This window comes from Aythya ferina (assembly GCF_964211825.1).
Source record: "Aythya ferina genome assembly, chromosome: 11".
Classification (NCBI taxonomy): Eukaryota; Metazoa; Chordata; class Aves; order Anseriformes; family Anatidae; genus Aythya; species Aythya ferina.
This window is the reverse complement of record NC_140307.1, coordinates 16,304,266-16,328,513: the sequence shown is the minus strand read 5'-3', so window position 1 is coordinate 16,328,513 and position 24,248 is coordinate 16,304,266. Positions and strand designations below refer to the sequence as shown.

General features: G+C 39.7%; 2 protein-coding genes across 5 annotated transcripts in view; one reads left to right on the top strand and one right to left on the bottom strand.

Annotated features, from left to right (window-relative positions):
- The first annotated feature begins 205 nt into the window (after positions 1 to 205).
- On the top strand, positions 206 to 19,913 carry FAN1 (FANCD2 and FANCI associated nuclease 1). Its single transcript, XM_084531939.1, has 14 exons — positions 206 to 330; positions 564 to 1,994; positions 4,878 to 5,018; positions 5,986 to 6,181; positions 7,030 to 7,263; positions 7,772 to 7,903; positions 9,040 to 9,148; positions 9,828 to 9,947; positions 11,451 to 11,615; positions 12,325 to 12,493; positions 15,125 to 15,228; positions 16,959 to 17,153; positions 17,523 to 17,651; positions 18,399 to 19,913. The coding sequence occupies exons 2-14, from the start codon at positions 695 to 697 to the stop codon at positions 18,534 to 18,536; spliced, it is 3,132 nt and encodes a 1,043-aa protein (XP_084388065.1). The 5' UTR covers positions 206 to 330; positions 564 to 694; the 3' UTR covers positions 18,537 to 19,913.
- The window catches only part of MTMR10 (myotubularin related protein 10), a 37,935-nt gene continuing 33,272 nt past the window's right edge, over positions 19,586 to 24,248 (bottom strand). For all 4 annotated transcript variants that reach the window (XM_084531940.1, XM_084531942.1, XM_084531943.1 and 1 more), the window contains one exon: positions 19,586 to 24,193. In XM_084531940.1, coding sequence (XP_084388066.1) covers positions 23,594 to 24,193 — 600 coding nt within the window. In that variant the 3' untranslated portion in view covers positions 19,586 to 23,593. The remainder of the gene's footprint in view (positions 24,194 to 24,248) is intronic.

The window sequence follows — 24,248 nt, the reverse complement described above, 5'->3', positions numbered from 1 at the left end:
AGTGCCGTGAGGCAGAGCAGCCAGCAGTAACTCAGTAAGCAGGCGCTGTTTAACTTGGAGCGTTATTCCCAGAGTAGCAGTATTTCAGGATTTCTTTCCCTTCGGTGACTGAACAGGGCTGTGGAAGGCCCAAATTTCCAGCGGGAGGTGTGATTTTAACGCCTGTGGCCCTGAGGGGGCCGCTGTGCGCTCCGCGCTCGGCTCCCCAGGCCTGCCGCCGCCATCGGCGCTGCGCTGCGCGGCCTGCACGGGGCGGCCCGGGCCCCGGCGCCCGCCTCCCTCGGCTCCCCTCAGCGCTCCCGGCCCGGGGGACGCTCGGCGGCGGCGCCGGTACGTGAGGGGACCGGGGGGACCGGGGCTGGGGGCGGCGGGGCCGTGAGGAGAAGGGCCGGGGCGGGCGGCGGCGGGTGACGCGCGGGCACCGCGTGGCGCCTGTGAGGGGAGCTGAGGGGGCGGGCGGCGGGAGCTGGCGGGGCTGCCTTCGGGTCTGGCCCTTCACCTTTCGTCTTCGTTGTGTTTGGTGTCTTAGCCTTGCGTTCAACTGCGTGTTTATTTTCTTAAAGGCATGTCCGAGGGTTGCGGATGGGTGATGCAAAGCCGAGGGAAGTCTCTTTTTCCTTTCAAGCACTGCAGGGTAAAGGAGCATGAGCTGACTGAAGCTGCCGGTGCCGTGTCGGCGCTCTGAAGTTGCACCATGTCAGAAGCTGGGTCCTCAGAAAGTAAGAGAGCTCGAGTAAGCTTGTCACTGAGCAAAAAGAAGACAAAAAAAGAAACAGCAAAGAAAGTGGATATTAAAGGCACGCCACCTCTACGTTCAGAATCCTCCTCTATTATTTCATTTTTTAACAATGTGCCCCCTGCAAAAATTACCTGTCCCATGTGTGGGCAAATGGTACCAAGATACGGAATAAATGAGCACATAGATGCCATGTGTCCAGGCAGCCACGGCGAGCTGTGTGGTGTCGATTCAACACTGAGCTCTGCTAAGAGCGAGGGTCCTCCCGGTGCAAATGTGGACAATAATTCCAGCCCATACTTCTCAAAAAAACTCTCAAATCTAAGCCCGAGTCCTTCCAAAAGCAGTGCATTGAAAACAGAAGGGAGTGCGGCACAACAGATTAGCCCTTATTTTAGCAACAGTAGTTCAGACTGTAGCGTTCACAGTGAACCAAGAGATCACCCAGTTAAAATCGTCTCTTTGGGAAGCTTGTCATCTAAACTGTCCAGAAGACGTTGCATCCAGGGAGGAAAACAGGTAGTATATAAAGAGATCGACTCTTCACCTCCAGCTGTTCACAGTATATGCAAAAGTGCTGTAACACTGGATGATGATGCTGAGATTTTTTCTGGGCATAGTTCTCAGAAAGAAAATGAGCTTGCTCAGGGAGATCATGAGGAACAAAATCCTTCAAAAAAGGAATCTGAATTTCAAGAAGAAATAAACAAATGTGGTAGGGAAGACCTCGTGGATGTTGTTCAGGTATCGCTACCAGCTGTTAACAGCAAGAGATTACCATTTGGTACAAGGAACACCAAAACAGAAAGTAGATCTGAAGGCGTGATGCTTAATCCTGATAACTGTGAAACACATTTAGCCATTTATACTTCAGCAGAGCCGATCAGTAGTTTGAAGGTAAAGACTCAACTTCATGCTCAACTTACTCCGTCTTCCAAAATGGAAGTGAACTGCAGTACACAAAATTGCTTTGGAAAGGGTGATGTACAGGTACTTCCTGTGGAAGTTCATGAACACTTTAAGGATGACGTTAATCGTAATTTTTCAGAAACTGTGCAAAAGGTGGAGTTTCAAATTTCCACTGGTGACATTGTAGACAAAATAAATGAGGTTATCTCTGTTCCGAACGCTCCTGGTCAACCATATTACCTCCAGAATTTTTTAGTGGTGTTGCGAGCAGTCTTGGAGAATGAAGATGATGTGACACTATTTGATGATCAAGATATGAACATTATTACTAAGTTCTGCCAATTATCAGGTATCCTTCTATTTTTACATTCCTATGCTGTCTCTTGTAGAGAGAACTTGCATAGTTTTTGTAAGTGAAGAGTACTATACCAGTGGGCTGGTCAGCTTGTTAAACTGCTTCATGGAAGAAACTTCTTTTTCTCAGGAGGTGTATCCCTTCAGTAGCTTCCTGTAGGTAAATTTTCCTAATGCTGCTTTAAGGGAAGGTAGCAATAAATAATAGAGATTGCATGAAATAAGGAGAGAATTAAAAATATACGATTGTGGTTATTTCTGTAGCTTAACTAGAAAAATGCATGTTTTTTAGAATCTCAAGTCAGCTTGCTTCTGTGTTTAAACATCAATCCACAAAAAAAGACCATCAGTTAATACCAAGCTTTTTATGGTTAATACATATGAAGATTCTGCAGAATGGGGTTACGAAGAGGCGTGTGCTATACACATAGATCTCAAAATAATAGGTCTGAAACTATTTGGAAACCTAAGTTCTAAATGTCGGCATTTTCTGCAGTGATCACAATTAAATTCTTACAGATTATATTGTATTGATTACACGCACTAACACTAAACACAAAAACTAATGCTAATATGTTGCTTATGTTAGGGTAGTTAAAATAGGAGTATGTAAAGAATGGAATAAAAGCAACAAAACTTCTTATTGGCTCCTTTACATTCAAAGGAGATCTGGGGATAAGCTTACAGTTAGGTAGCTAGTGGATGTGGGCTTCAGCTACTTCAACCAATACTAAAAGAAAAATTTAGGATACAGCTTTCTTTATTTCTACACCCTCTTCTCTTGATCAGTAATTGTATACTTGTTTCTCTTTCAGTGAGTTCAGGGTTCCTCTCTCACAGGAGTTCAGAAGACAGAAAAAAAAGTTATTGCAGAATAGAGCTGACAAATCCATGTCTGCACTGACTGCTACAGTCACAAATAAAACAATCTCTCTTTGCAGGGTAGGAAAAACAATGATTCAGCCACGAGACATGGTCGGATACTATTAAGTCAATAGATAATGAGTTCTGGACAAGTGATGGATGTCTTTACCTTCAAGAAATCTTGGACAGAATACTTTAAAAGTTCAGGTAGATGAGATATCTGTTCCACATTAGTAGTTTCTACTGAAGCAAGTATTGCTTCTCAGTTACAACAAGAAAAAGTACACATACGTGCTTAATGCTATAAATTAAGTAGCTTGAGCATAGGTATTCTCCAGTATTTTGTTATTTTCTGATAAAAGTATGCGGTTCTTCCGTGAGTTGCATATTATAAAAGGAATGATATTTTTTAAATAATTAAATTTGAAGTAGTCCTTCCTTCCTGCCTAGTTTTCTCAAAAGTGGGTGAGCAGCAAAAAGTGGATGGAGAGCATTGCCAATCATCAAATGGATAAATAAATTAGAAGTTAATGAGGGGCGAGATAGTTGTTCAGAAGGGTGCTGAATGTAGCAAGAATAGCTTGGCAAATTTCAGCTAAGATTTAATAAGTTATTATTTGGTCAAATTGCAGCATTGTTAGTATTTTTAAAGTGTTTTTTAAAGTTACTTTAAGTGATGTGCTGCATCCTGCACCTGGGACGGGGCAACCCTGGCTATACGTACAGACTGGGCGATGAGACGCTGGAGGGCAGCCCCGCAGAGAGAGATCTGGGGGTTGTGGTTGACTATGTGGTTGAATATGAGCCAGCAGTGTGCCCTGGCAGCCAGGAGGGCCAACCGTGTCCTGGGGTGCATCAAGCACGGCATCGCTAGTAGGTCAAGGGAGGTGATTGTCCGGCTCTGCTCTGCGCTGGTGCGGCCTCACCTCGAGCACTGCGTGCAGTTCTGGGCACCACAGTACAAGAAGGACATTGAACTGTTGCAGAGCCTCCAGAGGAGGGTGATGAAGATGGTGAAGGGCCTAGAGGGGAAGACGTATGAGGAGCGGCTGAGGGCACTGGGCCTGTTCAGCCTGGAGAAGAGGAGGCTGAGGGGGGACCTCATCACGGTCTGTAACTTCCTCGTGAGGGGGAGTGGAGAGGCAGGTGACTTGTTCTCTGTTATCACCAGTGACAGGACCCATGGGAACAGTGTCAAGCTGAGGCAGGGGAGGTTTAGGCTGGCCATCAGGAAGAGGTTCTTCACCTAGAGGGTGGTCGCACACTGGAACAGGCTCCCCAGGGATGTAGTCACTGCACCAAACCTGTCTGAATTTAAGAAGCAATTGGACTGTACACTTAGACACACAGTCTAAACTTTTGGGCAGACCTGTGCGGTGCCAGGAGTTGGACTTGATGATCCTTATGGGTCCTTTCTAACTCGGGATATTCTATGATTCTACGATGTCTTCCCTGACAAAAATCAAATCAACAGGAGTTTTATTCTTGTCTTCATTAAGTATATTATTAAAATTAGGTTTGCATATCATTGGTAAAAAAAGAATCCAAAGACTACTACACTGAGAAGTGTTCTGTGATTCTGAAATCACTCCATCAAACTACAGCTTCTTTTGTTTCCTAAGCATCAAATGGTTGCTTATTGCTCGAGTATTAAAGAGAGCAAAAAGACCTATTTAAAGTCACACTATGCAGGTTATAAATAAAATAAAGTTGTCATTTCCTAAAAAGTATTTCTTAAAGGGTAAGTGTGTCCAAAGTAAATTTTAGCGATGTTTGCTACCTGAAAAGAAAACTTAAGGATTCTAATGAGCAATGATTACTTTGAAAGGTGGGTTCTGTTGTTGTTTTTTTTTTTTACCAAGTCTGTCTATAAAGCACAGGCAGATTTAAAAAGTGTTTTACAGGATATCTGCATCACAGTAATTTTTGTAGGTAAGCTAGTGAGTATGCATAGCACCGTGTTTTAGAATTTAATGTTTTTGCTTTCTTTCATTGTTCTAAATAAAATTTGCAGTTGGTGGGCAGAAGTTATATGTGAGACTTTTTCAACGCAAGCTGAACTGGTTAAAAGTGAACAAAATAGAGTATGGAGAGATAAGTCTGGATTTGTCACCAATAATTGAAGAACTGGTTGAAGCCAGATTTCTGCAGACAGGTATGGCCTGCATTAATGCGTATTAAAAGTATTATAAATAAAATGTACTGGGGCCTGTTAGCATTTAATGTACTGCATGCTTGGCTGTTCATTGAGAAGAGAATTAGAGGAGCAGTATAACTCCAGGCTTCAGGTCGATGAGTCCCGTGTTATGTTACTTTAATAGTAGAAGCTGTTGGAGCAAAGTGTGTAACAGGGAGAACAGAACAAATGTCAGTGCCACTGATGCAGCAGTCAGCCGTACTTGCCCTCATCAGCCCCATCTCAGACCGTGACCTGTGAGCTGTCTTGCCAGGTGATCCTGCCTTCAGCTCTGTCCCTGGCATGCTTTGGGAGATGGCCCTCCAACCAATGCTGCCAGTTGTTTCCAGTCTTGCATCTGGCCATGTGATGGGTCTCAGACCTAAGCTGTAGGCTTGTCTCTAGGTCTGGCTCATCTCTTAAATGGACCCAGGACCTGATTCATCACCTTGCCTTTTCTAGGGCTGCCTGTAGGCTCTGCTATCAGGACTTTCGGTCCGCCTGTTCTCTTTGCTTACAATGGGACTGCACCAGGGGTAGTGAAGACACTGCCTGTGCTGTGCTCACCTCTGACTCCTGGCTCATTCCCCCCTGTGGAGCAGCTGCTCTCTGGCAGTACATTTTTTTTTTTTGCCTTGGGAAGTTTCAGTCATCAAGAAGAGAGAAGTTTTTCTTGAGCAGCTGTTCTTGTAACTCAGCAAAATTTCTTTGTATTTGCTTTTTCTTTGAAGCTACAAAGGGATTACTTCTGATTATTCCGTTCCTTCAGACTGGACCTTTGAAGATAATGAATTTCAAGCTGGACCAGCTAGCATCAATAATATACTTGGAAGAATCTGAATCATTAGATTAGTACTAGGTTATATGAATGTATTAATCTTTGAACTGTTGATTGAATGTGTACATATAGCACATAATGAATGTATGTGGATTATTTTACTTTTAGAATCTGAACTGGAAGACCTGGGTGAAGGGCTGGATTTGCTTTCAGCTCCTGAGCTAAAAACATTAGCAAAGATCTTTCACTTGCCAAACCCAAACGGTCAGAAACAGCAACTTGTGGATGACTTTCAGAGATTGGCAAAACAACGTTCAGTCTTCAGCAGGAGTCAGGCTGGTATTGGGACAGTGATTTTAAAAAGGTACCTCTTAAGCTGTTTAACTCTACAGTTAAGTTTTCCAGGTGAATGTAAGTTATGCTTTGAAAGACTCAGCATGTCTTTTGAAGAGAGGAATGCATTTAGTAAATAAAAATATAAAGAGTTGTTTAGCCATATAAACGTTGGGAATGTACTGCTCCTTTCTGTAGTTGACAGCTGAATTACTAGTTGCCCCTTAAGATCAGAGAATTTCTTGTTTAAATCTTTGCTGCTCTGTGGAGAAGCAGCAAAAATCTTGTCTTGTATGAGAGAGCTTGATGAAGTTCCAAAACCTAGGATTTCAAACTGTGATCTGTAAACATTGCCCTACCAGCTAACTACATCTTGTTTCATGTTGGTACAGCCTGGCATAGCAGCAGGAGTGGTTGCACCCAGAGGGCAGGGCAGTTAGTTCCAATTCTATTCTGCTTGTGGATCGTCCTTACACTTTTTGTTAATTAATGCGATTCCTTGGCTTTTCATGATAGATTATGTACATTATATGGTTTCTCAAGCTGCTTCTTTCAGGGAAAATCTGAGAGAGTGGCTGGGCACTGGAATAGGCTTCCCAGGGAAGTGATCTTAGCAGCAAGCCTGACGAAATTCAAGAAGTGTTTGGACTCAGCTGTCAGACCTATCGTGTGATATTTGGGTGGTCCTGTGTGGAGCCAGGAGTTGGACTTGATGATCCATGTGGGTCCCTTCCAACTTGGGATGTTCTATGTCTCTATGAAAATTAAGTTTATGCAGTAAATGGTGTGAACATGAAAAAAATCTCATACTTCATGATATTTGAATTTTATAACTGATGGGAAAAACTAATTGTATAATCATTTTATTTGTCCTTACAGGGCAAAGGATCTAGCTGGAAGATCTGTCAGGGTCTGTAAAGGCCCTCGGGCTGTCTTTTCTCGAATCCTGCTGCTATTTTCACTTTCTGAGTCAGTAGAGGATGAAGAAGCTGGTAGTGCTGGTCAAAGTCAGCTCTCCACAGTCCTTATGGTAAACATGGGGCGTATGGTATTCCCCAGTTACACTGTAAATAGGAAAACACAAATCTTCCAGGACAGAGAAGATCTTATCAGGTACAGGAAGCTTTGGCAGTTTGGAAATCTGTTTTCTTCTAGAAAAGCTTTACTGCAGTACTTGTATAGGCAAATAAGATATCCATCATGTAGAACTACAGATGTGAATAGGTAGAAGTGCACTTTTGCAGTGATTTAAGATGCAGTTTTGTGTCCAAGTAAGATTTGTTGCTCACAATGGCTTCTATTTTGAACTAAAATAGCATATTCATTTGCTTGATGGTCATCTGCTGATGCAAGTTGCTTCTTACATTGCTGCGATTATTAGAATGGAACCTAACAAAACCAAAAATATGTTCTCCAGTTTACAAATACTTTTAAATGTAATATATCCTGCTAGTATAAACTTTGCTGATCCTACAAGATTAAGAATAAAGTTGGCTGCATAGTTCTATGTCTTTCGGAGACTGGAAGGGAGTTTTTAGAAAGTACTGTATGGAGGAATTGATTTATTTTAACTATAAATGCTTCTTGATCCTAAAGCAGTGATTACATGTTTTTCCCGTAGGTATGCAACTGCTGCTCATCTGTCAAATGATATAGCCACTGCAGTGGTAAATGGGAACTTGAAAGAAGCTAATCATCTCTATACGTGTGCGAAAGAAACGTGGAATAAACTGAAAAAGCACCCCTCTTTGAGGTAGTAAACTGGAAACGAGCACAATGTTCATAAGTGACTACTAAGTGCATCGTCTTACTTTTGGTGCTGTTCCTTTTGAGAGAGGCTTATAGACTTGTGATATTATTCAAGCCTGATAAATTTAGAAACTTTCATGTTCTTGAAAGCTTTGAACTTCCTGGTTGTTTGTTTAGCTTTTAAGTGGTATCTGTGAAAAAGCCTTTTTTCTAAAGCCTTGGGAATGAATTGGTAGGCATGGATAAAGCACTAAGACACTTCTGTTCTACATGCCAATGCAGGAGAACAAGAGCCTTATTTTTCCCTCATCATAGTTTGTTTTTATGGCTTTTAGACAAATAGCAATCAGCAGAATTTAAAATTCACTGTGAACAAAAGAATGTTGCAAAGGTTATGGGAAAACAGAGTGGGTTATTCATCTGTTGAAAATTCCAATTGTGTGTCATTCAGGAAACACCACTGAAGATCTGAGAACTGAAGTAATGTGTACAGTTTTTGAAGCGTCCTTCACTGTTTTTTGTGTTAATTATTTTGTTCTCTGGTTTAATGATGCACTGAAAGTTAAAGTGTTAAGTTTGACATTATATTCATTGTCATGGCAACTGATTTAAAATAATACATGTATTAATGGAGGGTTGCGTGGCGTTCTAGTCCATTTCACACTGAAAGCAGTGGAAAAACCTATTTAAATTTCAGTAATTTTTCGAAACATAGAGGTGCCTACCCCAAAGGCATTAATCTTCTTTTAGGGCAGGAAATGCTTGTTGCAGTCTTTTCCTTTTGTTCAGCTGAGTTTCTGAAGTTTGACTTATGAGAACAAGTTAGCAGTTAGGAAACACAACGTAGTAATTTACTGCTTTGCATCTGATGCAGAACCTAATTCTTTTCTTGAAAACCAACATCTTGAATATCTTCTTTCAACCAACTTCTTGATACCAAATGATGTTGCACAAATGCAGCTTACAATTGTTGCTTCAGCTATATGGTTATCTTTGGGTTTTTGACTTGCAGAACCCAATTCATATATAAGGCATTGCATGTTTTAAATGCTTTGATTCTAAGCATTCTTAGTAAGATAATTTTAAAGAATTTAAATTGCCATCATTAAATGAATCTCCTGAGCTGTTCTTACCTTTCAGCTATCACAGAGTTCTACCTGAGTACCTGCGACGTTTCACAGTTGGCTGGGTATATACAAGAATACTTTCTCAAGGTGTTGAAATTTTGCAGAGACTTCACATGTACAAGGTAAGGTGAGGTGGTAAGGTGAACAGGAAAACATTTTTAATGTAACTTTATGTATTATTTGTATTTCTGATGTGGCTGGAAAATGGTGATGTTTGCCATGACTTGCTCCAGTTCTCTTAACAGATTACTTTTAAGTATAAAGTGTCTTTTTTTTTTTCTTTCTATATGTTTTAGAAGATTTTAAAGGAAACCCCATGTTTTTAGATTGTGTTGATTTATGCTTATGCTTTGCCATGTGTAATATGCCTTTAAAAGTGAAAATCTTGGAAGAAAAGTCTTTTGTGCAATCTCCTGCCTCTTCACCTGAGGACCTAACATCTCCAAAGTCCTCTGACTTTTATGTTAAAGAAAGACATATTATTCTGAGAAAGACTGCCTCTGCAGAAAAGGAACAAGTAAAATTCAGGCCTTTTTCGTATACAACAAGGAAGACAAAAAGGACAAAAATATTTTATTTTTACAGCTAAGCTTACATAAAAGTATCTCTTTTTATCGTAGAGTTCCTAAGATATACACAGACAACTGAATACTTATGGTGCTGGAGTAAAAATAGGGTTTGAATTGTGCAAAGTTTTTACAGTACCAGCAATTAGAGGGGGAAATTATAAGCAATTTATATAATGGAACTTAAACTTTGTTTTCTAACTCAGTTAATAAAAATATATCCCTGTCGCTACAGGAAGCGGTGAAGGAGCTGCAGACTCTTTTGTCTCAGGATGTGTATTGTACTGACAGCAGAGGGCGGTGGTGGGACCGTCTGGCTCTGAATTTACATCAGCACTTGAAAAACACTAAGAAGGTATCTATCGTCACAATTGCATGCTGTGTGGCTGGAAACACTACAGGCATTGTCTGAAAACATTTTTTAAAACACATATTACTTCATGAAAAGAACATCTAGGTAGGCTCTTCTAAAAATGCGTATGTTGGTAGGAATCCCAGGGTTGGGGAACCACTTTCTCCTAAGAAATAGAATGAATTCTGCATATTGAGTGTCATGTTGAGTGTAATATAGTCAACCATCCTCGGTTGACCTGCTTTTTTGTGTTGTGTAGAAGAACACAACACAAGGCTTGAGGGATTGTATAGAGTTACCAATCAGCAGCATCCTCTTCTATTCTTCCTTATAAATATGCCTGATATCTGAGAAGCAGAGAAATTATGTGCAGTAAATGCTTTTGCTTCTGAACCCAAGTCATGAAGAGGCCATATCTGGAATAAAGAAAGAAAACAGCAGGTGGTAGTTGTATCAGCTGTTTGTCTGAAGAATTGTAAACACAGGAAGATGATGTCCATTTTTCTTGTCCGTTACATACAAAGCAGAAAAAATGTTAGTGACTGAAACTGTAGGACAATTTATGTCACAGCAAAGTGGGACAGGGAGACTGAAAATCAACTTTTATCTCATAATTAAGAAAGCCAATGTAATTAAACACACCTAAGATATATGACTAATTTGGCAGTGAAAAATTGTGAAGAAAAAAAAAAAAAGATTTAAGTCCAGGAACAGTACCAGTTGTAGAGTTACTTAAAATAAGCTGAGAATAACTTTTTTTTTCTTGCTGTTGCTTACTTGCCTGAGCAAGGCTATTGAGAATTGGCATTAAATGCTTGTACTTTCTGTTGTATTTAATTCTGTAACTCTGTTAATAGGAAATAATACTGTAGGCTTGTCTAGTGCCTGAAGCATCTCTTCTGCATCTTGTAGCTTAACATCAGGCTATTTCTAGATTTTGAATTGGAAGTTGTACAAAGGAAGAGTCTCAGTCATTTATAAATTAGGACAAAATGCCTTTCCAAGTCACAGAAAGACAGTACGTCACAACTGTAATTTGAATAATTATTTTTTTAATTCTAGAATTAGCCTTAGATCTTCATCAGTGCATGTTGTGCATCGGTCTAAAAGTTGCTCTGCATGTGCATTCTTGTACAAATGATCTAGTCCTTCTGTTTCCATTTTAAGTATAAAGAAACAGGCTTAAAAGTATTAAGCTTATTTGCCTTAGAGCTAACTTTTTTCTAGTTGCTTATGTAGATTTTACACTCAGTCTTATATTGATCAGTACAAATGGATAGTAATTCCTTTTTTACATACCAGTGCAATCAAAATTTTAATCCAGAAGACTTCCAATGCAAAATAATAGCCAGAACTTCATTACACATATAAGAAAGGCAGCCCTGTTTATGTGCGAGCTTTTTGCATTCACATTTTTGCGCTCCTTAAATCAATTAGTTCTGGGAAGAATAGAAGGATTTGCATAGGTCTTCCTAAATTACTGCTCATTATCTTGATCTTTGCTAGGCCATTGACTGTATTCGAAATGGACTGGCAGACCCATTTGTACGTACTGGGCATCGTCTCTCTCTCTACCAGCGGGCCCTTCGCATCAGAGACTCGCCAAGCTGCAGGCAGTTCAGATGCCTGTTGCATGATCTGCCAGTCATAACTGTGGAGGACGTGACTCATGTAAGTAAAGATGCCGGGAGCTTCTGAGATACACGATCTCATGAAGCCTTTATCATTTTGACAAGAAGTAATCTGGGAAACTGTCAGTATGTGCTATTCACCAAACTCTGGCTTCTGCTCTCGGAAAGTGAAGGCAAATGTGTTTCTAAAACAAAAACCTCATGTACAAACTCATTTGTGCAAATCTGTTTATATCTAAACCCCATTAATTAATACCAGTAACACCCTCAGAACTCTTCTGTCAGAAGAGCCTGAGCAAGTCTGTGCATTGCCTCTAATGTCTTCAGGCATTCTGTGTGTAAGAAAAAGTAGTAGGATGATATGAGCATTAGACTAATGGCACAAGAAAAAGCAAGGGTTTCTTTTACAATCTTTTGGAGTTATGCACTCTAAATATACCGTATGAAACTGTGAAATATAGTGCACTTGCATCATATTGGAATGCCTTCTTTTCCCTACTTTTGCAGAGAGATTTGTATGTGGGCAAAGTCAGAGCAGAGCCTTGTTCTCCCTCAGCCCTGTCACTGCATACCTCACTACAGCCCTTCTTTTTTCAGGCTAGAATCTGTCTTGATTTTTGGAAGCAGTCAGGTTTTGGTTTAAGAAAACTGAGAAGAAGATCTGTATTTTTAGGAGGGCTTTGGATATTTAGGCTAAAGTTTTTTTAAATGAGATACTAGGAAGTAACTAGTTGTTTTAATATGTTCAGGTTACAATCAAAGGAAAGATGTGTCCTCAAATGGGACTGGGAAAATCTGTGTTTCTAATGGAGGATGTCGGTGATGAAGAAAGAGGCGAAGACTTCAGTGTATCCACAGTCATGTGCTCAGTTGAGGAGCTTGCGTTAACTCATTACAGGCAGAATGGATATGATCAGGGTAATGTTAACTTTTTTTAAAAAATATAAAGTAAGATAACTATTGGAGTGAAGAGTTACTAAGCAGTATGTCTAATTTACTAAGTAACTAGAGTTACTAAATACTTAGTAACTCTAATTTATTAAGCAGTTTAGTTAATTAAATAGACCAGTTTTCAGTCTGATTCTATTTTGCAGAATGCTCTAATAAGTATTTTCCAGCTGACTTTCTTCCTGGCCTTTAATTATTTGCTGCCTTCAAGTACAAAAGGCAGTTTTGTAATGTATTAAGAAAAAAAAAAGTGTTTCTTCTTTCACTCCTTAGAAAAATGCTTATTTTGGTTTTCTTATCAGTGAGCAACTATACATTTGTTAGGGGCAAACTAGCACTGACCATCAAGAGAGTGTCATTAAGGAAGATACATACTTTACAGGAAAGGTAAATAGATGTCCAGTGATCTTTGGTACTAGATGAACATGAGAACAGTATGTACCATAGCAAGACACTCAGCAACTGCTTGTTCATATATATGAACATAATGAAACATTTTTTTACTCAGCATATATATATACATTTTCATGTAAATGACATCTAAAATTATCTATGTTGTATGTATACATATATGACAAGATATACATATGTAGGTATATTCACAGTATGCATTTAAATGATACATATATATATATTGTATATGTACAATATACATGTACAATATATATACACATATATTTACATATATGTATATATAATATACTTATATAATAACACAAATGTTGCACTATACAACATATAATCACATATATGTGATAGATATAATACATATCATATAATATATATTATATACTATAATACATTCTATTTCACTATACTGCAGTATCAATATATTAAAAAAGATATTACTTAACAACACATAATATATGTGATATATAATGTATGTCAACTAATTTATACAATGTATATGTAGTACACATATTTTATAGATATATAATAAATGGTATAATAGTATGGAGTTTACAAAATATTAATTCATACACACAGAAATTATAATAAATATGTAAAAATGTATCTATAAAAATATTTAATTAGTCTATTATTACATCATACTGTGCTCTATTACATATTATATACCTTATACTTATTAATAGATGTCATTATATAATATGTAATATAAAATAAATTTAAATTTATTTTATATATATATATGCAAACACATGTGTGTACACACACACACACAGATGGCCTTTAGATGTACTTGGAGCTGACTGGAGTTCTTCATAGCTGCTCATATGGTGCTGTGCTTTAGATTGGTGACCAGAACAGTGTTGCTGATGATACACAAATGTTGTAGCTATTGCTGAATAGTGCTAACACGGCCTAAAGGTCGTTACTTGGAGACTGGCAGGGCACTAGTCTGCTGGTGGCACCTGATGCTTTTGCATCATGTTTGTTTTTTGTTTTCCCTGTCGCACAAAGTTGTCTTTTTCTCTGCCCATGAAGTTTTTGCTTGTTTGTTTGTTTTTTTCCCACTCACTTTTGCCCTTTGATTCTCTCCCCCCTCCTGATATCCTGTATCTATCTACAAGCCAGGGCCAACCCACAATACATTTTTATATATATGTAATCATAGACCCATCTAGGTTGGAGAAAAACACTTAAGATTGAGTCCAACCATGACATAACACTACCAAGCCCACCACTGAACCGTGTCCCTAAGTGCCACACCCACACACCTCTTAAAGACCTCCAAGGATGGGGACTCCACCACTTCCCTGGGCAGCCTGTTCAGTGCCTAACCACCACCCTTTCCATGAAGAAATTCTTCCTGACAGCCAACCTAAACCTCCTCTGTTGCACCTTGTGGCCATTTCCTCGCGTCCTAACACTTGTTGCATGAGAAGGATGGGCTGCAGCCTCCTTCCAGGTAGTTGGAGAGTGATGAGGCCTCCCCTCAGCCTCCTGTTCTCCAGATCAAGCAGCCCCAGTTCCCTTGGCTGCTCCTCATAAATCCTGCCTTCTAGTCCCTCACCAGCTTCGTTGCTCTTCTCTGAATGCATTCCAGCAACTCAGTATCATCTTTTCACGTAGTGAGAGGCCCAAAACTGAATGCAGTACTTGAGGTGTGGTCTCACCAGTGCCACATACAAGGGGACAATCACTTCAATTCCCTAGTCCTCCTGGCCACACTATTTTCGATGCAAGCCAGGATGGCATTGTCCTTCCCTGCCACACCGCTGGCTCATGCTCACCTGGCTGTGGACCAGCACCCCCAGGTCCTTTTCTGCCAGACAGGTTCCAGCCACTCTTCCCTAGGCCTGTCCTGCTGCACGGGGTTCCTGTAAACAGTGTATTAAAAAATCGTTAACATTAGAAAAGTAAGCCTTATTGTAACAGGGCATGGTCATTTAATCTTATCCTGTAAATGAAGGCCACTAGCCTGGAATGGAAGGCATTAGCAAGCTGTTTGAGTAATAAAACATATTTATAACTTTTTGCTGCAATGTTAATATATACTAGCTTCAGTTGCCTATAAACCAGAACATAGCCTGTTCCTGGTTTGGATCATGCTGATTTAGCAGCTCTTCAGATGCGGTTGCTGTAGAAGTTTATGATGTTTCAGTTTTTATGACTGAAATATTTGTGTTTGCTCTTAAGGTATTCATGGCGAAGGGTCAACATTTATTACACTGTATGGTATTCTGATGTGGGATATCATTTACATGGATGACATACCTGATGTCTTCAGAAATTCCTATCAGGTACTTTTAAAAGTTGTTGGTTTTTTTTTACTTATTTCTTTACCCAAATTGCTCTAGGATTTGTAGCTGTGTTAACAATCTTATTTGGATTCACATTTTATTCTGAGGGACTTTCAGAAAGATTTTGGCATTGCTTATTTTACACGGTTACGTGGGGCTTGTTGCTAAAGGGCTCCTCAGTAACTAACAACCATGTAAGACTGGATCGGCTGTCAGGTAGGGTAGGATACATCTGGTTAAATGCAGATGTCCGATATCTGAACTCACTGGCTGAAGGGTCCTTTAAGTGCAGGAACGCTGCTATTCCATAGGATATAGTTCACGTCATTTGAAGCTGACACACTCTGTTAAAAAGAGCCAATTTATTTTCAGTAACCTTTAAAGGGAAATCACATTGTAAAGCTCAAGTTTGTTTACCCCCCACCCCCATCCACTCAGCCCAAACATGTTCATGCTTTTGGGCTAACCCTTTTTTTTTTTTTTTTTTTTTTTTTTTAATAAATGAGCAAACAACAATACACCCTCCATCCCCAAGAGCTCTGTCATGAAGCTTAATGATTACTGGTAAATTTGTGGCTTTTATATAGGTGCTTTACAAATTACAGATACAAAAGCTTTTAATAATTCCAACTAGAAAACTTGATCTTGTAGTGACGTTTGCTAAGAAAACTCTAAAGCACTATAATCTCAGATGTCATAGGACTGTAAAAAGGCCAAACATTTTTTCTTCTTTCTTCTACCTTAATCATTGCTTCTAATTGGAACCCTATCCAAGAGGTAGAACAGCTGGTGTGGTCCTCTTCCCTAAGCAGATGTATTATTTGTACTGTATGATGTTACAGATTTATATCAGTATAACTTAGCTTAGGCAGAAATTTCCCTGTATTTTAAAGGTGTGGCATGCATGTTTTTTTTTATTATTATTGCTTTTTATTTTCTTTAGAAAAAAAACACCTTGCATGTGCTCTTGAGCTTGCTCGTTACGAGCACATTTGTAGCTCATTTGCTTATTAGTTGTTGTTGTTAGCTACATTTTACTTATTAACACAGCAAAGCTATCACAGGCCTTAGGCTTGAAAGCTGCAGGCTCACACAGACAGTCCTACTCTGCGTTTCCCAGGATTAGCTGTGGCAGCAGTTTGTGTAAGGAGGTCTGAAATTCGATATTTTCTAACTGCTCTGCTTTTAAGCATGAAAAGCTAGAACGGCACTCATCTACTTGCCTGCCACTTTTGCCCATGTTCAAAATCAAATAATAGCTTTAAGGACTTTTTATACTGTAATGTGTTCAGAGATCTCTGCTTTTAGGAGGCTTGATTGATATTCCCCAGTTTTACCACTGCTTTGTTCCCCCTGCCCTATCCTGTTTCACTGTAGCTGAGCAATCTTGATCCTGATAACAAATTCTAACTCTAGTATTACTGTTCGGCGCCTTAGAGAGCACTATTTTGTTTTCTGCTAATTAAATGAACCTCTGACCAGAGTTCAAAAAAAACCAGCATGTGCTAAGATGTGGCCAGTGTTTGCTGCACTGACATCAATTGTTAAAATATATGCAGCTCTTCTCCTGCTTAATAGGGGCTTATGGAATGGGTATGGTTATGTTCAGTTGTCTCATTCTGAGTGACTTGGTAGCTCAGATGAAGAAAAGTACAAAGTAGGGCATTGTCATTCTTGGAATCGCTGCTTTGCCGGCAGCTCCTCAGAGCTGTGTTTACCTTGTCATACAGACAGTCCCTCTGGATTTATACACTGACAGCTTCTATGAGAACAGGAGGGATGTCATTGAGGCCAGACTCCAGCAGCTTCATGCATCTTCCTCAGAGACTCTGGCAAAGTTGATTGCTGACATCTGGACTACTCAGGAGGGAAAAGCAGCAGCACTGGTTAGCTGGGGACGTTTTGATTCCCTCCAACAAGTTCAGGTAAATAACTATTGTCGAGAGCAGGTGCTCTGCTTCATCAAGCTCACTGCTAACTCACACACAGAGTCATGGTGTGCTCACAGTTTGTGCTGAGGCACTGAGTCAAGACTGGCTGGGAGGGGGGAATTGCATGGGGACTTCAGCACACTTCTCGCTAATCCCAGGTGCTGTTACCCTTTTCTGATATGGCCACGTCTCCTGCAACAGTAGTTGGGAACACAGAGGGGAAATTGCTGCAGATAACATCTAAATTGCTCATTACTTGTGACTAAGTAAGACACTGAGACTGGCCATAGAATATTCTTATGAGGACTGAGAAATGGCTGTACAAGAAATTAAAAAGGTCAACTGCCTAAATTTCTCTTCCAGAGCCTTGTCTCTTGCCTTGGAGGAATGTTTCTGAGTGGTGTTTTAAGGCGACTTTCCAAAGATCTGCGCCATTGCAGAGGGGGACTGCCTGACCTGGTTGTGTGGAGTACTCACAGTAATCACTTTAAGGTATCGTGTGCAGCAAATAGTGGCTGATTGCTTTGCTGTTATCACTTATTTTGGTGTGGTCTTAATGGGTGTAAGAACCAGCAAGAGGTGGCTCGGTATTGTTATAGATCTTTTTGGTTAAATTTACTGTAAGGCAATTGTTTAGCAAGCGCTTAAGCGGTCATACAGATTCAGACTGTTGTTGGAAAGGAGTGCTCAAGTCACCACTTACTTACACAAAATTGAGTATGTGAGCTAACTACAGAATTCTCTCTACTGTCAAAATTGAGTAAACAGTCATGGTTTGTGTCTTACATCATATTGAAATAGTTGCTAGAAGACTACTGCACATCTCAGCTGTTGGAGCATCTTGTTATGCATTTATAAATCACAGCTGAACAGCAGAAATCAGTTCTCTAAAACAGCTGACGTAGTGTATTTTCAGTTGCTGTCAGTAGAAGCTGGCACTGTGGTACTGGAGGTGAATGACAGACAAGGTTGTAGATGATCAGGCTTTGAACATGTGGTCTCTTCCTTCACCAGTGCCTCTGGCTGTGTTTTGGTGGGTGATTGCTACATCAAATTTCATTCTTACACTTAGGGACCCGGGTTAATCACTTAGTGCCCACTGGTCAGATGTCGTGTAAATCTGTATTACTTGTGTTGCAAATAACAGCCATAAAATAATTCTTCCATTAGTCTGTTGGAATGAATGATTTTTCAGTTCCTCCACATAAGGCACGCTGTTAATCAATCATTTCTTCATAGCTGGTGGAAGTGAAAGGTCCGAATGATCGCCTGTCCCCCAAGCAGATGATCTGGCTGAGTGAACTGAAGAAGCTGGGTGCTACAGTAGAAGTCTGCCACGTGCAAGCAGTTGGAGCTAAGAGTAAACGCCTCAGTTGACAAGAGATGTCTTGCTCACACGGGTAACTTGCATGTTTTAAAGGAAATGGCACAACACACACTACTGGCTGCTGCTTGTTTAAAATATTGTCTTCTGAACTCTGGCTTCTTGGAGCACAAAACATTCTAAAGAATGGTTTGAAAAAACTTCATGATTTAATGTACGTCACTTGTGTTCAGAAGAACATAGCCTCTTTTATACACAATTCATTATTTAATCTGTGAAAAGTAATCTTTGCCCAGTGAAGACAAACAGCTGCAGTCACATTTGTACCCATGAGAACACTCTCTACAATAAAAAATGTGGGGCATCAAGGTCTGATCGTTTCCATATTGTCTTGATAGCCTGAGTTCGTTCATTATGTTGTGCAGGTTTCATGCTCAACTCCTCTCCCAGGATGTCAGGACCAGCACGGGTCTTCAATTGTCCCTACTTCATATTCTGTATTTCAATTTCTCATTTTAATATAAAAAAGGTCAAAATGATAACATAGAATAAGGTATGTGTGTGTATATATATATATATATATATGCTATTTTAATTTGCTGCTATAACTGAAAGGCTTGCTTAATCGTTCCTTGTGTCTCACACATGTGTTTCAGGGGAAGTGTTTCTGGTAGTAGATAGGAGTTATGTGCCAAGCTTGCAGCACTCATTTGCACATCATTCATCATAGTAAGTTTTGCCCTACATAAATGGACATGTATTCTCCTTCACAGAGAAGCGAGTCAATTGAAATGGAACCAAAAGCCAAGTCCTTTTTTTTAAGACATGAAAAATGCAGTGGGTCTGTCTCAATTTTAACATGTAGCCAACAGCTTTTCCCTGGAGTCTTCATTCTCATACCAAGTTTGTCTGATAACAGATATTCTGTTTATCATACAAATAGCTGACACCTTTATAGAATGTAGTGAGAAATTAAGATCAGCTGCACATTTTTTTTTCTTAATCATTTTTCTTACAGCACAGTGCCTGTGCTTTTCCTGGGGAAAAAAAACAAACACAAGTTTTTGTTTCATTAGAGGAAGTGAAAGAAAGCCACCTGAAGTTCACTGTGGAAAGGTATGAACTTTTATTTAGTCTAATTTACTTCACATTCACAATTCCGCATCAGGATTTTATAATCTTCCTGGCACTGCTACTTTACTCAATAAATCATTATCAGGCACAAAGGTTTTAGTTTCAGTTGAAATAGTGAACTCTAAGCCATCACAGCAACAGCATTAGAAACCTACTGCTTAGAGCAATTTGAGGTACAGATTTCTGTCTCTTATGGTGGAGGCAAATTTAAGATCTCGTCCTTTGCTTAACTGTTGGTTAGAAATTTTTTGGTTTTAATGTTTCTTTTTGTCTGAGCATAAGCCAAAACCTTTGCCCCACTTGCTACATCTTCATTAAAAATACAAGGCAGTTAATAGCAAAGTGGTATTGCAGGCAGGTGCACATTAAACACATGTGCAGGCCTGGTTATCTGTATACACACACACTTTTCAATGCATTTCAGGAATGAAAGGAATTTCTTTGATACATAGCAGTAAATGGGGAATAAAGTTGTACCACCATGATTACTAAGTCTACAGTAATCTCTACCTAGCAGTAATTAGTGATACTGGAGGTACACGTTAACCATATCAACCAGCATTTCATATTTCCCCCCGCATGGTTTACAGTGTAGTTACAAAAAAAAAATCATGATTATAACAGCCAGTAACAGCCAAAATAGTGCACATATTTTTTCTTCTTTTTTTTTTTTTTTTTTTTTTTTTAGAAACAGACAAAAAAGATGAGCTTCTTGGTAGTTTTTCTATTCTGGTAGCATCAAAATGGCATTAACAGTTTAGTATGTTGAAACAGTGAACAGAATTATAATTTGAAAACGTGTACATATATACACACACACACATATATACACTTGTATGTCAGTACTTTGTACACAGAAGTTAAAGATAAGTACTCACACCCCAAAAATGCTTTTGAAAGCTATTAAAGACATTTATAGCAGTCCCTACTGACAATAAGGCAACTATGTAGAGTGGGAAATATTTTAAAATTAACTTCTAGTACCTGTGTTTAAAAAGGAAAACAAAACAAAATCTGTTTAACTTAAGGGGAAGAAACAGCATTCACAGGCATGCATGCACGCACACACACACAGTAGTTTGTTCGTGGGCAAGACCCATGCAAACACAAGGAAGCAGAACCTTGTCTGTATTTTTCAGGACAATTCCTCCCTTCCTCCCTGCGCCCCCTCAGCCATGTATTAAGGGGGTCTCCACCGCTCCTTCCCCACGCTTACCACCATCCCAGCCTCGCCTGCCTAACTCTTTTTTTTGAACTTTGTGAAATTACTTTTCAAGTCTGTTTGGCAAATAGGCATTTCGAAAGGTTTTATTTTAAAGGCATATTATTTTTAAAGCCCCCCCCCCCCCAAATGCTATATATATATATATATATATATATATATAACAATATAAAGTACAAAGACCATCTGCAGCATCTGTACACATCTTAGAACTGAAATGTAAAAATTTCTGAAATCTCCTTACAAAGAAGTCAATCCTGTTTAAATATAGTACCCATTTTTCCCTAACGGGTACTAGCTTAACGTTATTATTTTTTTTATTCCACCAGCTGCCTGTGTGGAATAATTTATTTACACATTTTTGGTACCTTTAAACCAAACAAAGTTTTACCTTTAAGGAAAAAAAAAAAAAAAAGCATATTTTTAACTGTAATTTATCAGAGAGGAAGAACTGGTACCAAAATACACTAAGCACACAGGTTGAGGTCTTTTATGTCAAGTATCAGGCCAGGGAAAGCAGTAAGCTAGTTTAAAAAAAAAAATACAAAAGCAAACTAATACAACCATTTGAATAATGAATCGAACAGGTTAGTTGACTGCTTCAACAAGCTCGTAAATAAACAGAACTAGTCTGTGGACCATACAACATGCTCAAACCGTCTTGCAGCATAATTAGGCAATTGAGGTGAATACACGTTTTTTCCTCACAAACAGTTGACCAGAAACAATCTGGTGTTGTGTCATAATATGCATGTGTGCACACGTGTGCGCACACACTGCTTCTTTGCATAACAACAGGTTTTTGAGGGTTTGGTTAGTTAAAAAAAGGAAGTCTTTTCTTTCTCCTCTTTTATATCAGCTCACCTTTAAAATGAAACCGCCCCCTATCCCCACCAGACCAAACGCAGTGTGAGAGCGCAGCATACCCACTGTTCAACAGCTTTGCAGTTTGGATAATTTTCAGAAAATACAGTCCTGTATGCACCAGACTTTCTAGCACAAAGTTGGCACTTGTAATACATGAGCAATCTGAGACATCCAAAACCCTTATTATTGTGATACAGGCTGTGCTGAAGACCAGTGCTTGGTTTCATAGACAAATGAACAGCTCCAAATCTTATTCCCCTGCCTTTTTTTTTTTCCACCACAATATACTGGGTATGAACTTTTTTTTTTTTTTCCCATAACTGAGAATAGCTTCATACAAGGCCTTCAGAGCCTTAACTTGCAAGTTGGTGCCTGAAGAGAGGCACAGCATCAGTTTAAGAGTTTTTGCATTTTATGTAGAAGTCAGTTAATATAAAAGGAAGACTCACTGTTAAAAGCAGGTACTCAACAGAAGCACTCTCTTGTTCTCCACCAATGCCTTAACCTGTGAGAATGACACACCACTATCCCCCTCCGCCCCAGTGCACTTCACTCTCATTTTTCTCCCTAAGAAAGTTGAGGGTTTTTCACTCAGCATCTGGCAGTGAGTGGCATTTAAAAGATTTAAGAGCAGCAAGGAAGCTGCTGCATTAGGCAGAGGGAGGCTGTTGGATTTAATTCCCTCAAGCTGTGCTTGTCCGTTGTGCTGTCTGCGTGTGCTAGGAGTACGTAAAAAAAAGAAGGCACTGCTAACCACTCTTCCAGCCCTGTTCAAAAGTGACAACAGCACCAGCACCCCTCAGTGATTTAGCCACTAAAGCACAGCCTCATTTCTGGAACCCTGCAGGGCTTAAGTATGAATTCTGCTGAAAGCTACTTCATCCTGAAACAGAGCTATGAGAGGGGTTGGCAGGGATCCAGATCTGTGCAGGGATACAATGGTGAGTATTTCAGGTGCTTAAAGAAAAAAAACGAGGCTCTTATGAAACTTAAAAATGAGCTTAAACTTTGAGAGGAAAAATCCCTACTGTCTCCTAAGCCAGCCTTCTGTTATTCCAGAAATGGGGAGGGAAAGGCAGAGGGTGGAACCAGAACTTAGCGGAACAATTGACTGTAGAAAGGCCAGGGGTGGATGGGTGGGTAGCTGCATCAGAGTAAATCCTGCTACAGTTTCCTCCCGATTAAAGGCACTTCTAAAGCTACTATGATACCGTATGTACAGTAAATGTTTTAAGGTTAACAGTGCATTGTCCTGAAGTTGATTCCTATAGCCTAAAGTCAAGCTCCTGACAAAGAGCACAAATCTGACTGATTGTTAATGGATGTGTTTTGGGGAGAGAAAGAAAAGGGAACACTCTCCCCATGGATGCACGTATGCAGGGTGATCAAGTCACAGAACATTAGTCCATATGTTTGCACATATTCTTCCTGAAAAGGAGATGTGATGAAGGTAGTTTGTTCCCAGATTTCAGTTGTCAGTTTGTGTCTGCTGCATCTAACTACCTTGATTCGTCAGTCTGCTTGACACAAAGTCACTCCAGTCACTATCTGGGACAACAGGTATTTCAAACAACCCTCAGTAATGACTGCACCAAGCCTTTCAATTAGCATTACAAATGCTCGATCGTATATAATGAGCCAAACCCCAAAAACACAGAATGAATTAGGAACCAGAAACCAAACAAGACATGTAGATGAGAACTACTGAAGACAAAATTGTGCGATTTGAAGCACGACTCGCTTTGCTTTTAAATATTTGTGCAAAACTTACGAAATTCTTGTATATAAAATTATTACAGCTTTCAATGCCGCATTTAGCAGTGTTAAATTAGAAAAGACAAAATGATATGCTATGTTCTCCCCAAGCCTTTAAATCATCACATCATCTTAGTCTTCGTTTGCAAGCGTCTCAGTGGATAGCCAAATTTTGGCACCACTTAAAAATTTACTTAAAGGTGTTCCCAGAATGCTCCGTCTGCACAGGTTCCCTACAGGTGAAAACGGGAAAGAAGAGGAGAGAAAGTCTGGGGCCCCAGTGGTGTCGTTTAAACCATTTGCTCTGAAGTACATTCTGCTTTGATCCAGTTCTGAGCAGCTACCTTGCAAAGAAGAGTTGCTTTTGTACTGTCGGAGGTTCCGGTTTAACATGTCCACTTCATCTGCCAGCAAAGAAACTTTGTGAAAAGCAGTGATGAAGCCACCATGATTAATCTGGGCCTCAGGAACCCAGCGGAAGTAGCACAGTTTCCAGAGTTTTATTTGTGTTCCAGAGATATGGGGTAAAATCACACCGTGCAAATCAACAGGCTTCGTAAACCAGTCTCTGAAGTACTGTTCCATACTGTTACTCTGACTCTCTGTTTGCTGTAAAAAGTCTGGTTTCAGTTTTAGTATCAGAGAGTTTCTTCTTGGAAGGAACTCCTGGTCACTGATGATTCCATTTTTTAATGCAGGGGGGGCACCTCGCAAAGTTGAGCTGTAGTTTTTCTGCAGAAAATAAATACCAGCAATTTTATGCTCATTTCAACAGCAGATCTCCCTG

What these genes read in the sequence shown, in the direction of transcription:
- FAN1 (XM_084531939.1), top strand. Translation starts at nt 695, where the DNA reads ATGTCAGAAGCTGGGTCCTCAGAAAGTAAGAGAGCTCGAGTAAGCTTG. An exon ending in AGAGACTTCACATGTACAAG is followed by an intron (nt 9,149 to 9,827) that starts GTAAGGTGAGGT and finishes CTGTCGCTACAG; the next exon opens with GAAGCGGTGAAGGAGCTGCA. An exon ending in GCAGAATGGATATGATCAGG is followed by an intron (nt 12,494 to 15,124) that starts GTAATGTTAACT and finishes TTTGCTCTTAAG; the next exon opens with GTATTCATGGCGAAGGGTCA.